General features: G+C 44.5%; 1 protein-coding gene across 1 annotated transcript in view; it reads left to right on the forward strand.

The window, feature by feature from the left end:
- Positions 1-9733: 9733 nt before the first annotated feature.
- The window catches only part of LOC131829219 (immunoglobulin lambda-1 light chain-like), a 58819-nt gene continuing 53808 nt past the window's right edge, over positions 9734-14744 (forward strand). Inside the window, exons 1-2 of the mRNA XM_059170753.1 lie at positions 9734-9926; positions 10022-10323. Coding sequence (XP_059026736.1) covers positions 9869-9926; positions 10022-10323 — 360 coding nt within the window. The 5' untranslated portion in view covers positions 9734-9868. The remainder of the gene's footprint in view (positions 9927-10021; positions 10324-14744) is intronic.

Here is a 14744-nt window from a genome sequence, read left to right on the forward strand (position 1 = left end):
CATGCTATGAAGCAAAAGCAAATACATAATGAAAAACCTGTATATCCTAGAAGACCATATTTATAAAAATAAAAACCTATACATATATGTTTGTTTTTGCAAATCAGAAAAAGAAAATAACCAGGTGATTTCAATCATTTCTACCTTCCAAAATCTCTACAGCAAAATGACTTTATTACTTTTACATTAGAATTTAAAACAAGATATGAATAATATCGGCTTTATGATAATTATGTGAATGTGCAAACACAAAATAAAAGAAACAAACTGTCAACAGTAATGTGGTCGTAGCATTCACAGGTTCTAAGATCTTATTCTATGCACATTTTTAAAGAAAGTCTGTGTTACTGTCACAATCAGGGAAGGGACATAAAAAAAGTAGCCGCAGGAAGACCAGAGTAGCAGGTGAGTGATAGAGCCGACTCACACACGAAGGAAGCAGCCTGCCTCACAGTTGCTTTAATCATCTCAGATAATATACCTCAAATAGAATATTTTCCTTTCCTGAGAATGTCTGCTGCATTATAGCCAAGAACCTATCTGGTACAGGCAAATAAAACCAGAGAACCTTAAGAAAAGATGTGTTCCATATCTTAACCTCATAAATGTCCCATAGTTCAGGAGAAGTTTGTAGACAAGGCATCACTGTTGGGAGGCTTCACTTTCCAGCCTATTAAACTGCTGTTGAGACACTGGGGCAGATTACATGCCTTCTCACCCGGAAGCGAGTCTGAGGAGATGGTCACACCATCTCAGGAAGCTGTTTCTAGGCTCACTGCCCACCTGTCAAGATAATGGCGTTTGAGACTCATGGGGCTGACATGTCTTGGGATTATTTGAGAGTTCTAAACAAAGCCAAAGATTGGATTAAAACATAGTAATACGTATAGTTTACATAATTAAAAGGTGAATGTTAGCAAGGTCCTCTTTATGGTCAACAAATCTTCCCATGAATGCTAGAAATAAAACCAGACTAGAGCAACAAAAGTGACTATTTCGGTGGTTGGGAAATGTCCAAGTTGCACAATTGTCTGAGAATGATTTATATCTAAAACAGAATTCAGCAGAATTCAGAATTCAGCAATGACAGCAGTGCACTCCTCTGCATTGCTCCTGTTCTTCCCTCAGCTCCCACACTGAGCATCGTGAGCCGGAAGTTTCCTCCCAAATAGGAGAGGCCTTGTGAATGGGATCCAAAGTCACACAGTGTAAGGAGCTGGGTTAATCTGGGATGCAGCGATGAGAAGGGGAGCTGACAAGCTGTGTGGTGAGCAAGCAGGAAGGCCAGGGGCTCTGCGGGTCTGCAGCTGGAGTTATGACTGCAGCAAGCATGTGCTCGGTTGAAGCTGTGTGCGTACTTAGAGGGACTCAAAAAAGCCCAACCCAGCCACACATGGTTGGTTCACACTGAAATGAACCTCTTATGCAGAGGAGCCATGAAAAGACTCAGAAAAAGTATAGTTGAGAAGACGTACACGTTAGCACGTACAATCTCTGTGCTAATTGTGTAAAATAGGAATGTGCTCCCCAAGACCTACAACAAAACCATTTGGCAGAAGCGAAGTCTTAATCAAGTTGCTGGGACACATCCCTAAGTAATCTTGGCAACTATGAAGCTATGTAGACCCAGGGTGATTCCCAGGAAGCTAGGCTGAAAACAAAAATAACTAAGAAAGAAAACAGGAGAGGCATGAGCAGTCACATACCATGGGAGATAGAATATCACAAATGAAGTCCAAGCAGCTTTCTCAGCATGCAAACAGCAATAAAAGCAACCTTCTGCAGAAAAGTCACAATCTCAAGTTGCAACAATATATTTTCGACAAATATTTTTCAATAAAAAATAATAAGACTGTCAAAGAATCACAAAATTGTGACTGTTATTAGGGGGTGATAACCCCTACCAATCAAGACAAATTCTTTGAAGTGTGCGGTTACTTCAAAGTAGCTGTAACAAGTTCATGTTCAAAAACACGTTTAAAATACTCAAGAGGATCACAGGTTTGTTCTTGGTGGCTGCTAAGGCATCCCTCCCACATCCTTCTTTGGAGCTCGCAGCAGGGGAGGGGCGACTTTGCTACCGCTGCCACTCTCCAGGTTAGCAAGTATCTGGGCCTCTGCACCCGCCCCGCAGCCCAGCCCATGGCACTATGAACCGGGGAGGGAGCCCTGCTTGGCAAGGGGGACCCCGGGCCTCCTCCCCAACCCATGCGCGCATAGCTATGAAGCCTGAGCGGTGCCTGGTGGTGGAGCCCATAGCTGCCATCATCGCTGCCACCTCCGCCATGGCCGCCATTGCTGCTGGTGATGTTGGCGTGGGAGGCAGGCGCTGGAGGCCTAGAGTTGAGCTGAGGCCCTGGGCCCTGGGCTTGCTAAGGGCGCTGGGCAAAGAGGGGAAACAGGGGCGAGCTCAGCTTCAGTGGTGCACCAGCCCCCACGCGCACGCTGCTGCTCTACCCAGATGGTGGTGACTGTGACTTCCTGGGGCTGCTGGTGGTAGACAGGAGCCAAAAATAAACAAATAAATGAAATAAATACAAAAAGGCAAAAATGCATATTGTAATCAGTATACCAAAGTTTCAAAACAAACATGTATTTAAAAGAAATAAAATCTAGAATAGAAAACTTGTAACCCAAAATGAAATATTCACTAGAGAGCTTTAAGAGAATAGTTCCATTGGCCCAAGAAACAATCTCAACACAGGGGAACACCTTCAACCTGATAAAGAGCATCTATGAAAACCCACAGCTGACATCATACTTAATGTTGAAGGACTGGATGCTTTTTCCCAAAGAACAGGAACCAGACTGGGATGTTTGCTCTTGACACTTCTATTCAACATGGTAATACAGATTCTAGAGAGTGCGACTAGAAAAAATACGAAGATCTCTAGCAGATTGAAAAGGAAATGCCAAAATGTCTTCAACCACAGATGACATGGTCTTGTTTGTAGGTAATTCCATAGAATCTACACGCACACAAAACCAAAAGTAGAACTCATAAACAAGGTCAGCATCGTCACAAGGTACACATTCAATGTACAAAATATCAGTTGGATTTCTATATACTCGCTGGACCACTTGAAAATGAAATTTAGGAAACAACTCGGTTTACAAAAGAACCAAAAGAAATAAAACATTTGGGAATTAATTTAAGAAAAGAGCAAATCTTGTATGTGGAAGATTTCAAATATTGTAGAGAAAAAATTAAAGAATATCTAAATAAGTCCAGAGAGGATCCATGTTATGGGTTAGAAGAATCAGTATTGTCATGATGGTAGTTCTTAGCAAATTCATTAAAGATTCAGTGCTGCAGGCATTTAGGGTGCAAGTTAACAAGCGTACACTAAAATTAACATAAACACCTTGAAGGAGAAGAAAGTTAGAGGAATGATAATGTTCATGCTTTAGAAGCAGTGTGGGGAGGGCGCCTGGGTGGCTCAGTGGGTTAAGCCGCTGCCTTCGGCTCAGGTCATGATCTCAGGGTCCTGGGATCGAGGCCCACGTCAGGCTCTCTGCTCAGCGGGGAGCCTGCTTCCCTCTCTCTCTCTCTGCCTGCCTCTCTGTCTACTTGTGATCTCTCTCTGTCAAAAAAAAAAAAAAAAAGAAGCAGTGTGGGGAAGGGGCTCACCCAATATTAGGTTTGAAAGATGAGACTGATGATGCTGCACACACAGAGGGTCTCGAAAGCTTTGTCCTTGGCACAACAAGTCTGAGGGGCTGCAGGCAGGCCTTTCAACACAGGCTTACAGCACCTATGAAGCCACAGGAGACTCTGGAGGGTCGCTGACTCTTAGAGTTGCTGTCTCAACTCAGCCTGACTGGTTTCCATATCTTTCCCTGAGGGACAAGGCCGTTCAGATGCTCACAGTGCTTAGTGTCCTAGGACACCAGGAACAAGAAGGTGCTGGCTATTTCAAGTGTTGGAATGTTCTTTCCCCCAGGGTGTACACTATCTTCTAGGGAAGTCTGGCCTGACAGTTGGAGAGAGGAGCCACATTCTCTCCCCAGCTTGTCCTCCACCTGCTCTGGATTTCTTCTGGGCTCACTGAAGAATGGAGATCCAAGACCCACTTCACACACACGTCCACACCTCTACCCCCATTGAATGAAACTCCCTTCAAATCAGCCCTTCCAGGATCTTCCTTCTAGCTCAGTCCCAGCTGTTCTCAGGAGCCTAACCTGGGGAGACACTAACTGGTTCTTCTTCTGCCTGTTGAGGTGACATTTTGAAATCAAGTAACCACATCATTGTCCAGGCAAGAAGGGAATGGGATGATGGGGAACTCCCAGCTGAAAGCCCCTCAGGAAAAAGCTGGAAGGACAGTCGTGACCAGGAGAGAGAATTGTAGTTTCCAGGATCTCACACTGGAAAACGAGGCTTCACCATATAGACGGTGATGGTACAGAACATATGTGAGGCTGGACCTGTGACAGGATCATTTTGGGAGTAAAAGGCACTGGTCACTGCTGTCATCAGCTGACAAACCCATAATCCAGCTGACAATTCAAATTAGACACTTGACTTTGAGAAGGCAGCTGCTCCCAAAAGACACCTGTCTGATCCAGAAGCTCCTAATGCCTGGAAAGGCTCTGCCAGTACCGGCTCCTGCGCATATCACTCTGTCTCCCAGCCCTTGAAAACGCACCAGGCCAATGTGGGCTTCTCCGTGGTGCCCCATCCCTACCTGGCTGCTGGTGCTCTCCCTCCTCCCAGGGTCCAGCAGGTTATTATATTGGCAAGCTAACTTTGTCCCCCACAAGGTCCAGCTTGGAAAGGCAGTCTCCCCACAGAAGGGACCACTGAAATGCAGAGGTCGGGCTCCCCTCTTTGTTGGGGAGCCCAGAAATCATCCCACAGGACTTTGACCCTCCATCCCCCAGCTAAGATTCCCAATAACATGACACCTGGCCAGAGTCATGTCAACAGTAGACTGACTGACAGCATGGGGGTCAGGGGACTCCCAGTGTACAGAGCCCCTGAGCTGTCAGGGACAGCCTTGCTGGTGACAGCCAGTCTGGGCAGCAGCACGAGTATCTGTCACTGTTGGTGGATGAATTAATGCAGTGGCTGCAACCAGGGGCACCAAGATCAGCACCGAGGAGCAATGAACTGGGGGGACAGACATATGGACATACATGGATTGACAGGAAAGCTGTTCTATGTATATGAATGTAAATATGTATATTCACAGGCACATCTCTGTAGTTTTTACAGGTACGTATGACACCAAGCCTATCAGTCTATTTTCTCATTTGAGGCTGGGGAAATGGGGGCATTGCAAGGATGAGCCACTCACTGAAAACTACCACTCACACTAAGTACACAGTTGGAAAAAACAGGTTTTCTGCTTTGTATTTCTGGGCCCTTCCACTCACTAAGTGAATGTTTGCTCTAAGAGACTTCACTGACCCGGTGAGCAATACTGAAGATGATCAGGTGCAGGACGTACCTGCAATGGCCAGGAGGGGGTGGTAGAAGTCAGTGTAAGTAATACGTAAAACAATGCAGTTCTTAAGAGGGAAGCACATTATTTAAAACAAATAAGAAACCTATCTAACCTATTAGGTTATATCACAATTTACATTCAAAGCAACAACTCAGAACATAAATTTATATCTGAGTGAAAAACATCCAAGGAGATTACACAGCGCATGTGCTTCATTAACCTATTAACCTGGCTGACTTGAAGTTCTGGGTGAGCTCTTCTTAGTTGGGCTACTCAACCTCCTGAAGACTCTGTCATCTTCAGAATGGGATGAATTACACCTACTTTAGACTTGCAAAGAAGGAATCCATATGTGCCATGTATGGCATTCAATAAAGTGTATTTGACATTATTTAATGGATCAATGATTACTGTTAACGAACTTAAAAAAAAATTAGTCTCTCTAAAAGGCAAGTAACTATTAATTAACCAGTGCTAGAAGAATTTATATTGTGTCCTGAGGCCCAGCGCTGTTACTGGAATGACTGCTCTTTAAGAACAGCTTCTGCTCTTTGCTCCCTTGACATGTGAGAGATATTGCTCAGTTCTGCAACCTCTCTGAAATCTTTCTCATGACCTTACTTACTCTAAATCTTTAGAGCTTAAACATAACTCTCTCTGTCTCTGTGTATGTGTATATATATAGAAAGAGAACTCTACATGTATAGAATGGATGCTGTGACGGGTTTTGCATTTGTTAGTCTTGTGTTTAAATCAAGGATCCATTACTTATGTGACTGCACAGATGAAGTATTTTAAGATTACAATGAGCTGCTCTGCCAAATCTCGTTTTTATAAATATGTTGGCATGTTATTATAAGAAGCAAGTGGTTATAAGAATCACATTGTAAAAAAAAAAAAAAAAAAATCACATTGTAGGGACGCCTGGGTGGCTCAGTGGGTTAAGCCACTGCCTTTGGCTCAGGTCATGATCCCAGCGTCCTGGGATCGAGTCCCACATCGGGATCCTTGCTTGGCAGGGAGCCTGCTTCTCCCTCTGCCTCTGTCTGCCATTCTGTCCGCCTGTGCTCGCTCTCTCTCCCTCTCTCTCTGAAAAATAAATAAATAAAATATTAAAAAAAAAAAGAATCACATTGTACTTCAGATTGGCTGATAATATTGATTTACAAAGCAACCAACTCGGCCCAATCCTTGGCCCATGGTGGATGGTGTCTGGAAAGTGAGCTTTATTATCATTTACAGGTATTTTACCAAGGACACACATCCTCAGGTGGCAGGGCTTGGACTGGAGCCGTCATTCTATCCTTGTCAGTGCAGTAAATCCTCCCAGAGTTAGGAGGGATCATTCAGACTCTCCCAAGGATTCCATTGGCAGCTCTGAACTGAGAAGGACGTCCCCCCTCAGCGCATCATTGATCAGATGACATCGTTGGCTGTGGAAGGAGCTGGGATCCCAGGCTGAGCCCCATGGCTGGACATTCCCCAGGTCAGCAGGTTTGGAAGGCTGCCAGGCATGTGGATTCAGTCTGAACCTGCTGTTCCCTGCAGACAACATATCAATGGCTTTCCTGTTTTGGGTGTTTAAGCTTTTCGTGCTTACTAACAGTTGACATCGCATGAACATCCAACTTATTCCCTGTGACCAAGTGAACAAATCAAACTGTCTTCGATCTCACATTCTCCCAGGGTCAGAAGGGAGCTGTCCCTGGTCAGGGAAAGCACACCAGCCTCTCAGAGTTTCAGTGAAATGTCCAAGCTTCAGTATCTGGCTCTTTGCACAGGGTCTGCCTGAGTCCACACCTGCTCTGAGCCCCTGTCTCTCATCTCTGGGGGCATCAGAGCAGTTTCATTCATGGCAGCAACAGGATGACCTGGGGGGACAGGAAGTGCTGCTCCCTCAAGGGCTACCTGATTTCTCTCTTCCTGGAGACCACAGGGTCTTGCTGAGGACCCTCCACTCTCTACATGAGTGTGGGGTGAAGTCTTGGCTACCCTTTGTGTCTTGCTCAAAAGTTTCCCTTATTATTATTTTTTAAAATATGCCCATCTTTAACAATATGACCACTTACACAAGAACACAGATAGATGTACCACAGCAAGAAGAGAAGTAGAACACAACTGTCACCTGGTGAAATGCGTTTCCAGAACCAGGATGGATCCATTCCTGCCTGGGGTTCCGAGTCAGAAAACCAAAACTTAGGTAAATTCCCGTCCCTGTAAATGCTGCCCTTGACCAAAAACACAGTATATCCCAACTAAGCAGGAACCGAACACCAGGAATCTGCAATGATTCCCCTGTTCTAAGTAAGGTCAGGTATGCAACCCCGGCCAATCAACCTAAGCCAAATACTCTCTCCTTATCCACTGACTGACCTGCTATTCCTCCCTGTTTCCCCTTTACTGCTTTGAAGTCTCTATAAAACTCCTTCTTGCCCCAAATCCCTGGGCAGAGTGCTCCCCTGCTTGTGAGACTCTGAGCTCCCCAAGCTATGGACTGTTCTCCTTTGAAGAAAGGGCACCACACCCCCCAGGTTGAATTGTTTCATTTTTGTCATTTGTCTCACCCAGGAGAGCATTTGGCTGGAGGTTTGGCAGGAACGAAGACTGCTCATAGCCAACAGGTGTTGAGCCCTTAATGTCAGCAGTGTTGTAGACAAATGGGAACAGTAATTGAGAGAAACAGAGTTCTGAATGTTGACAATGTAAAATAAAATTTATTTTCATGAAAGAATAGAAGGTTATGGATTTTCTCCCCCAAAGGAAGATTTCCTTATGGGTGAAAATCTAGAAAAGAGAGATAGCAGGAAGAGAAGAATCCATGGGCTTTCTCACCCCCCACACTGCACATCTTCCATATGCAAACTCTTTCCACCTGTTGTTATGCTCTGCAGATGTCAATCCCCATTGTCACCACCATTCTCACTCTCTTCCCTACTTAACATTTAGCGGGGCTGCCCTAGACACCTGCTGAGTGTCTGAATGCTGGACCTGGATTATTCTTTTAGCAGAATATTCTAGTCAACATCTCACCAGATCAGCACAACCTCAGAGCCTGCATTTTGGGACACTTGAGCCTTGAATCTGGTTAGAGCTCAGCATGTGTGCCTCTCAGTGTTTACCAAGAGGAGGAGCTCAGAAGCTGGGTCTAGTAGTGGGTGTGAGGGACCCACAGGGCCCTGCCCCAGCCAATTCCCCTTCCTGCCTTCTCCTTCCAGGCCAACAGGTTCTCATTAGCATAACTAATTACCATAACTGGACCCAGGAGGTCCTCCTCTACTTTAGATAACTGGCAAGGAAACCTGTACTTACTTTACTAGCTTTACCTCTGGAAACTTCATTTCAGATGCCAGATGCCTTTCTCAGCTGACCCTCCTGAGGCCCTGCCTTTACCATTTCTAAGGATCTCACACTGGATCTGACCTGTCCTGCCCCCTCGTCTCCTCTGCCCCCTGGCTCAATGCAGGTTTCTTCCTATGAACACACACACACACACATGCACACACACACACACACACACCTGGTTTTATAGGACTATTATATTTCCTGAGATTCTACACTATGAGGACCCCAGAAATCATCTATTGCAACCAATCCAGTTTTAAGATGGAACTCAATCCCCAACATTTCTTGAGCTTTTTCTATGCATCTGGGACAGGCAACAAGCTTTGCTCACATTCCCGGCTCACTCTGCACGCAACCTAATAAGGTCCTTTTGACAAATCAAGAAAAGGAGAAGACTAGCTATCCAAAGACTACAAAGCTGTCATGTCACGTTAGGTCATTTTAGTCTTCTGAGGAGACCTCTGGGAGATATGGTCCAGGGCTAGCTCAGGGAACCTGTTGCTTTTTCAGCAGGGATCTCTGCACTGTGCTTATCCCTGCCTCCGGAGCAGCCTGCATACCCATTGCTCTGTTGAGTACTGAGTGGCCATTCGAGGCTTGAGATGTGTCTCCAGTCAGACCCGGCTCACATCCCCACCTCGGAAGGTGTTCCATAAAATGCAGCCTCAGAAGAGTTACTTAAAATGTCACGTGGATTTCCCCGGTTCTAAATTGAGGGTAGTAGCATTCATCTCAAGGGCGACTTTCAATATTTGGTCAAACAATGAGCAGAAACCAGTTAGTGCGGAACTCAGGTCCAATCAAGGATTGCTGTTATACCACTGGTGCCCTCCTTGCACCAACAGTCTTCAGTGATTCTCAGCAGCCTAACCACTGATGTTCCCTCCTGCCTTGTGGTCAGACCTGTCCCAGCCCTCTGGCCCCTCCCTCTCTCCTCCCAGCCTCTTTCTCACTAGTAACTGCAGGTGCCTCTGTGAAACAGACGCTCAGGTCTTCACCTGCCTTCTGCAACACTCCCAGACAGTCTCTTCCCAGCAGGTACTGCCAGAAGGTCACCCAGGGTTTCTTTCCACCCTATGGGAGACAGAACCATGCTGGGTCCCCTTGCCCTCCTGTGTGCTCTCCTGTTTCCTGGTAAGTCCTGACTTGTTCCCCAGTGCAAAGGACAGGGGACACCCTAAGTTTCCTGTCCATCACTGTCTCACAGCTGTTTCCCTCTCCCCTGGCAGATGGTGGAGCAGGGCTCAAGCTGAGTCAGACTGCTTTGTTGGTGGCACGCGTGGGCAGTTCAACTCCTCTGGATTGCAAAGTGGACGCCTGGGTCAAGTACATCCACTGGTACCGCCACCAGGAGGGTACGGCACCAAAGAGGCTCCTCTACCTAGACATGTCTACATCCCTTGTACAACGGGATTTTGTTCTGAAAGCGGACAAAGTCAATGCCAATAAGGGCAGGGATAGCTACAGCTGCACTCTGTCACTGCTGAAACTAGAGAAAAGCGACGAAGGCGTGTACTACTGTGCTGCCTGGGCATACCACAGCCCTGTCCTCTGACCAGGTCCCTGAGCAAAAATGTCTCTGTCTCCCAGGGCACTGAAGACTGGCATATTCCGATGACTCCGGGTCTCTGGGATGTCCTGGGGTCAGCTCTCAGCATCCCGACTCTCGCTAATGCCCCCTTCCCTCTCCATTGGTGCACTGCACAGAAACCTGGAAACTAAGGAGCCCCTGGTGAGCAGGTGGGCGCAAACCCAGGGAGCTGTCCAGTCTGAAGTTCGTCCAGCGCAGCATTTCTGAAGCATTTGGAGCAGAATCTGTGCTGTTCAATGCAGTGACCACTAGCCAGTAGCCACATGTGACCCCTGAGCACCTGAAACATAGTTAGTTCAACCTGAGATGGGCTGCTTGTGTAACATACAAGCCATGTTCCGGAGACTATATAAAAAAAAAAAAAAGATGAAATACCTTCTTAATAATTTCTATATTAATTACATGTTACAATAATGAAATTGCCCTTGAAATGAATGCTACTATCCTCAATTTAGAAATGGGGAAATCCTGCTTTGGAAATAAATAAAATAATTCTAGAATTTTATTTGTTTCTTTAACTTTTTTAAATGCAATGCTAGAAAATAAGTCTCATATTGTGACTTATCTTTATTTCTACTGAACGGAGTTATGACAGGCTGGCGATTGAAAATTCTGGCCATCTCCAAAGAAGAATGTGGGAATAAAATATTGTGCTATATTGTGCCCCCACCCCCATTGCTCTGTGCCCCAGGACCTTTGTGGAAACAGTCATGGGAATCTTTATCCTGTTTTCAAATGGAAAGTTGGCGAATGGAAACTGAAGCTCAAAAAATCCATCACCATGTCTCCTGACAAAAGCGCTTCTTCTTTGATACTAGCTTTCTAAGCACGTGGACCCTGGGGAAAAGAAACAAATCCCTCCAATGGGTTAAGTGGTATAAAAGGGAAAGACTTCTCCACATGCACCTCTTGTTCCTGAGCATTAACCTTTGGGTATGGCGGGAGTTGGCACTATATGTTGGCCCCTGTGAGAATGCAGGCCCCCTACAGGGAGGGAACCCAGACCTCACTTTCTTCCACTTCCCAGTCTCTTCCTGATGCTCAAACTGGCTGTTCCCAGACAGCAACCAGAGGATAAGGAAAACCATCTGTGCAGTCCCTGAAGGTCCACCTCTTAATGCCAGGGCAAGGTAAGGAGAGGACCACTGTCCACGTGGAGGAGCAAAAGAATAAAAATCAAGTAGTAGTCAAATAACTGGGTTATATTTGCCCCAAAATAAATAAAACAAATTGCAGAGTTGGGAGATTTTATCTAGTTCCTTTCATTTTACATTCCACAAAGCCACCAAAGTCCCATCTTTAACAGAACAGGTTGTGCCCTGTTCCCTCAGTAAGAAAACAGGAAACTGGACAAGTACTGAGAAATTATCATTAAATGTTGTGCTTTTTTAGTTGACTAGCTTAATAGAGAGGAACATATAGATTATTTTTAATGCTTTTGTTCTTCAGTTAAATGAGGCATTCTGAGGTATGTGTTGAGTTATTAGGTAAGTCATCACCACCTAAGTAGCAAAAAGTAAAGAGACCTCTAACTCTGTATCAATAAATGATTACAGGGATTTATGAACCAGTATTATGATGAATTCAATTCAGTGTTCTTTAATACAATAAACACGTGTACAGTAGTGAACCAATCCTAATTCTTACAAAAAGAAAGTCGAGAAATGCCTGCCACTTTCATAATGTCAATGAAAATCCAACTTCTCACATTGGTTATAATTGATGTATCTTTTCTGTCCTTCCTTTATCTAACTTTCTGTCATGGATGAGTTAAAATTTAAATATTTGATCTCAAACTGATCATTCCTATCTACTGAGTTTTGCCCCTTTGATTTTTTTTAACTTTTATATTGAAGTTACCAATCAGTTACCAAAAATCTAGTTTTATTCTGGAAGTGGTAGAACCAGTATTTATAATCCATAGGTCAAGAAATTTCTTTGATTCTTTCCTTTGTTCATTCAAAGAAAAAGATTCAAGCTCTTTATGAAACTTAAGAAACATAATTTTCCAGATAAGATGTTAATGATAGCTATTTTTTTAATGAAGACTCCTTATGTACTAGGTAGGCATTGTATTAAGCAGTTTATACACATCTAGCTGTGTAATGCCTTAGTATCAGAAGATAGAGAAAAGGGACTCTGATGGATATCAATATACCCCCCACAGATGTCACTAACCCTGTCCTAAGTGTCTGGTTTGAAATAATTTCCCATTGACTTGCATTCCTAGTTATAGACTATTTTGTGAAATGGTATGATTATCTCAGAGAGAAGTAAGCTGTTCAGAAATTTTCAGTAGTTGTGAAAAGCTCATTCTGAAGGTGCTGGCAATGAATAAAATGGAATTCATCTATTTAGCTGCCAGATAATATGTTTGATGGTCAGTCTCCGGAGGAAATCTCGTGATCACTGTGAAAATCCTGCAAATGTTCATATTTCATGGCAGAAAGAATTGATGCTTCAATAAGAACAGAAGCTACAGAGTGTTAACTCTACATCCCATGGCATGGTGTGAGTCAGTAGTGGTGGGTTCAGGGCTGGTTGTTGCACAAGGCGATTCTGATGAAGAGACCAATCTTAAAGACAGGCAGGGCATAGTGATGTCATCATGAGAATGAGCAGAAGACAGACAGAGAAACAGAAACGATGAGCAATGTGCAAAAGGAGATTGTCCTAACTTGAAAGAAGCGGTTCCAAACCAGAGGAAACTATTTTCAATTGGTAAGGTTAGCACTTCCCTCCAAAATCAGAATGAGGAAGAAATGACATGTATATGTTATCAACAATAATGACACTTCCTTCCCCGGTAGCAAACCCAGAGTTGCAGCCTCTGTTTTGTGTTACCAGTGTGCCCTGCTCATATGTGCCTAAGTGAGGGGACACCATGGGAGCCAAAACCCATCCCATGCTCACCCTACATCCTATAACCTGAGCAGGGCTGTGTCAACCTGGAGCAAAAGTGACCTTTTCTAATTATTCTGCAAAGGCTGTGGCCTGTTTTATTTACTGAAAAAAGGAAAATTTTGCGGTAGGAGACTGTTCAGAAGGTAGTAACTACATAGAGTTATGTAGACAAAAAGATACCACGTTTTAAAAAATTAACCTGTAAGGTTTCTGACTCTAAAAAATAAACTAATTTACAAAAAAGTATTGTCAAAGAACAAATGAAAATACTATTGTTTGAATCTAGCAACCAAATTTTACAATTTAAAGCCTTGAGAAAAAATGACCATCATGAGCAATACAGTAAAACAGCAACAACAACAAAAGTCAGTGTTTGGGGGCACCTGGGTGGCTCAGTGGGTTAAGCCGCTGCCTTCAGCTCAGGTCATGATCTCAGGGTCCTGGGGTCAAACCCCGCATCGGGCTCTCTCCTCGGCGGGGAGCCTGCTTCCCCTCTCTCTCTCTGTCTGCCTCTCCATCTACTTGTGATTTCTCTCTATCAAATAAATAAAATCTAAAAAAAAAAAAAAAAAAAAAAAGTCAGTGTTTGCATAGACTCCATGGGTCCCAGACTGTGGAGTCAGAGTAGATCAGCTGGAACTTCTCCAGTTTTCTTCTGTGGAGGAGATGCTCCCTCCCCAGTAACTGCTTTGAGATTAAGAGATGAGAAATCCAAGAACTAAACTTTCAGCCTAGAGGAGGACTCAGAATTATCATCAGTACTTCTTTTAAATTTCACATCTGTCTCTACTCCTTACCATGAAATAATTGGGACAATTAATTTAGAACAGTCTTCCTTGACTCCCGTTTGCAATATTTCTATCTATGCTAGCCATACCTGTTTCTGCGTAACTGTCAGTGTCTATCTCCATATCTGTCTATATCTCCATATCTGTGTCTATATCTCTGTCTCACTCTCTCTCTCTCTTTCCAGTTAGCCAAAATGATACAGAAATATCTATATCTATATCCATAGTAGAAAAAAGGATAATTACTCAATGCTGTACCTACCAAAAAAAAGTGATATATTGACTGATTGGTCAAGATGGCGGAGAAGTAGCAAGCTGAGACTGCTTCAGCTAGCCGGAGATCAGCTAGATAGCTTATCTAAAGATTGCAAACACCTGAAAATCCATCGGCAGATCGAAGAGAAGAAGAACAGCAATTCTGGAAACAGAAAAACAACCACTTTCTGAAAGGTAGGACCGGCGGAGAAGTGAATCCAAAGCGACGGGAAGATAGACCCCGGGGGGAGGGGCCGGCTCCCGGCAAGCAGCGGAGCAACCGTGCACAAAATCAGGACTTTTAAAAGTCTGTTCCGCTGAGGGACATCGCTCCAGAGGCTAAACCGGGGCGAAGCCCACGCGGGGTCAGCGTGGCCTCAGGTCCCGCAGGGTCACAGAAGGATCGGGGGTGTC

This window comes from Mustela lutreola, chromosome 4 (assembly GCF_030435805.1).
Source record: "Mustela lutreola isolate mMusLut2 chromosome 4, mMusLut2.pri, whole genome shotgun sequence".
NCBI classification, from domain to species: Eukaryota; Metazoa; Chordata; class Mammalia; order Carnivora; family Mustelidae; genus Mustela; species Mustela lutreola.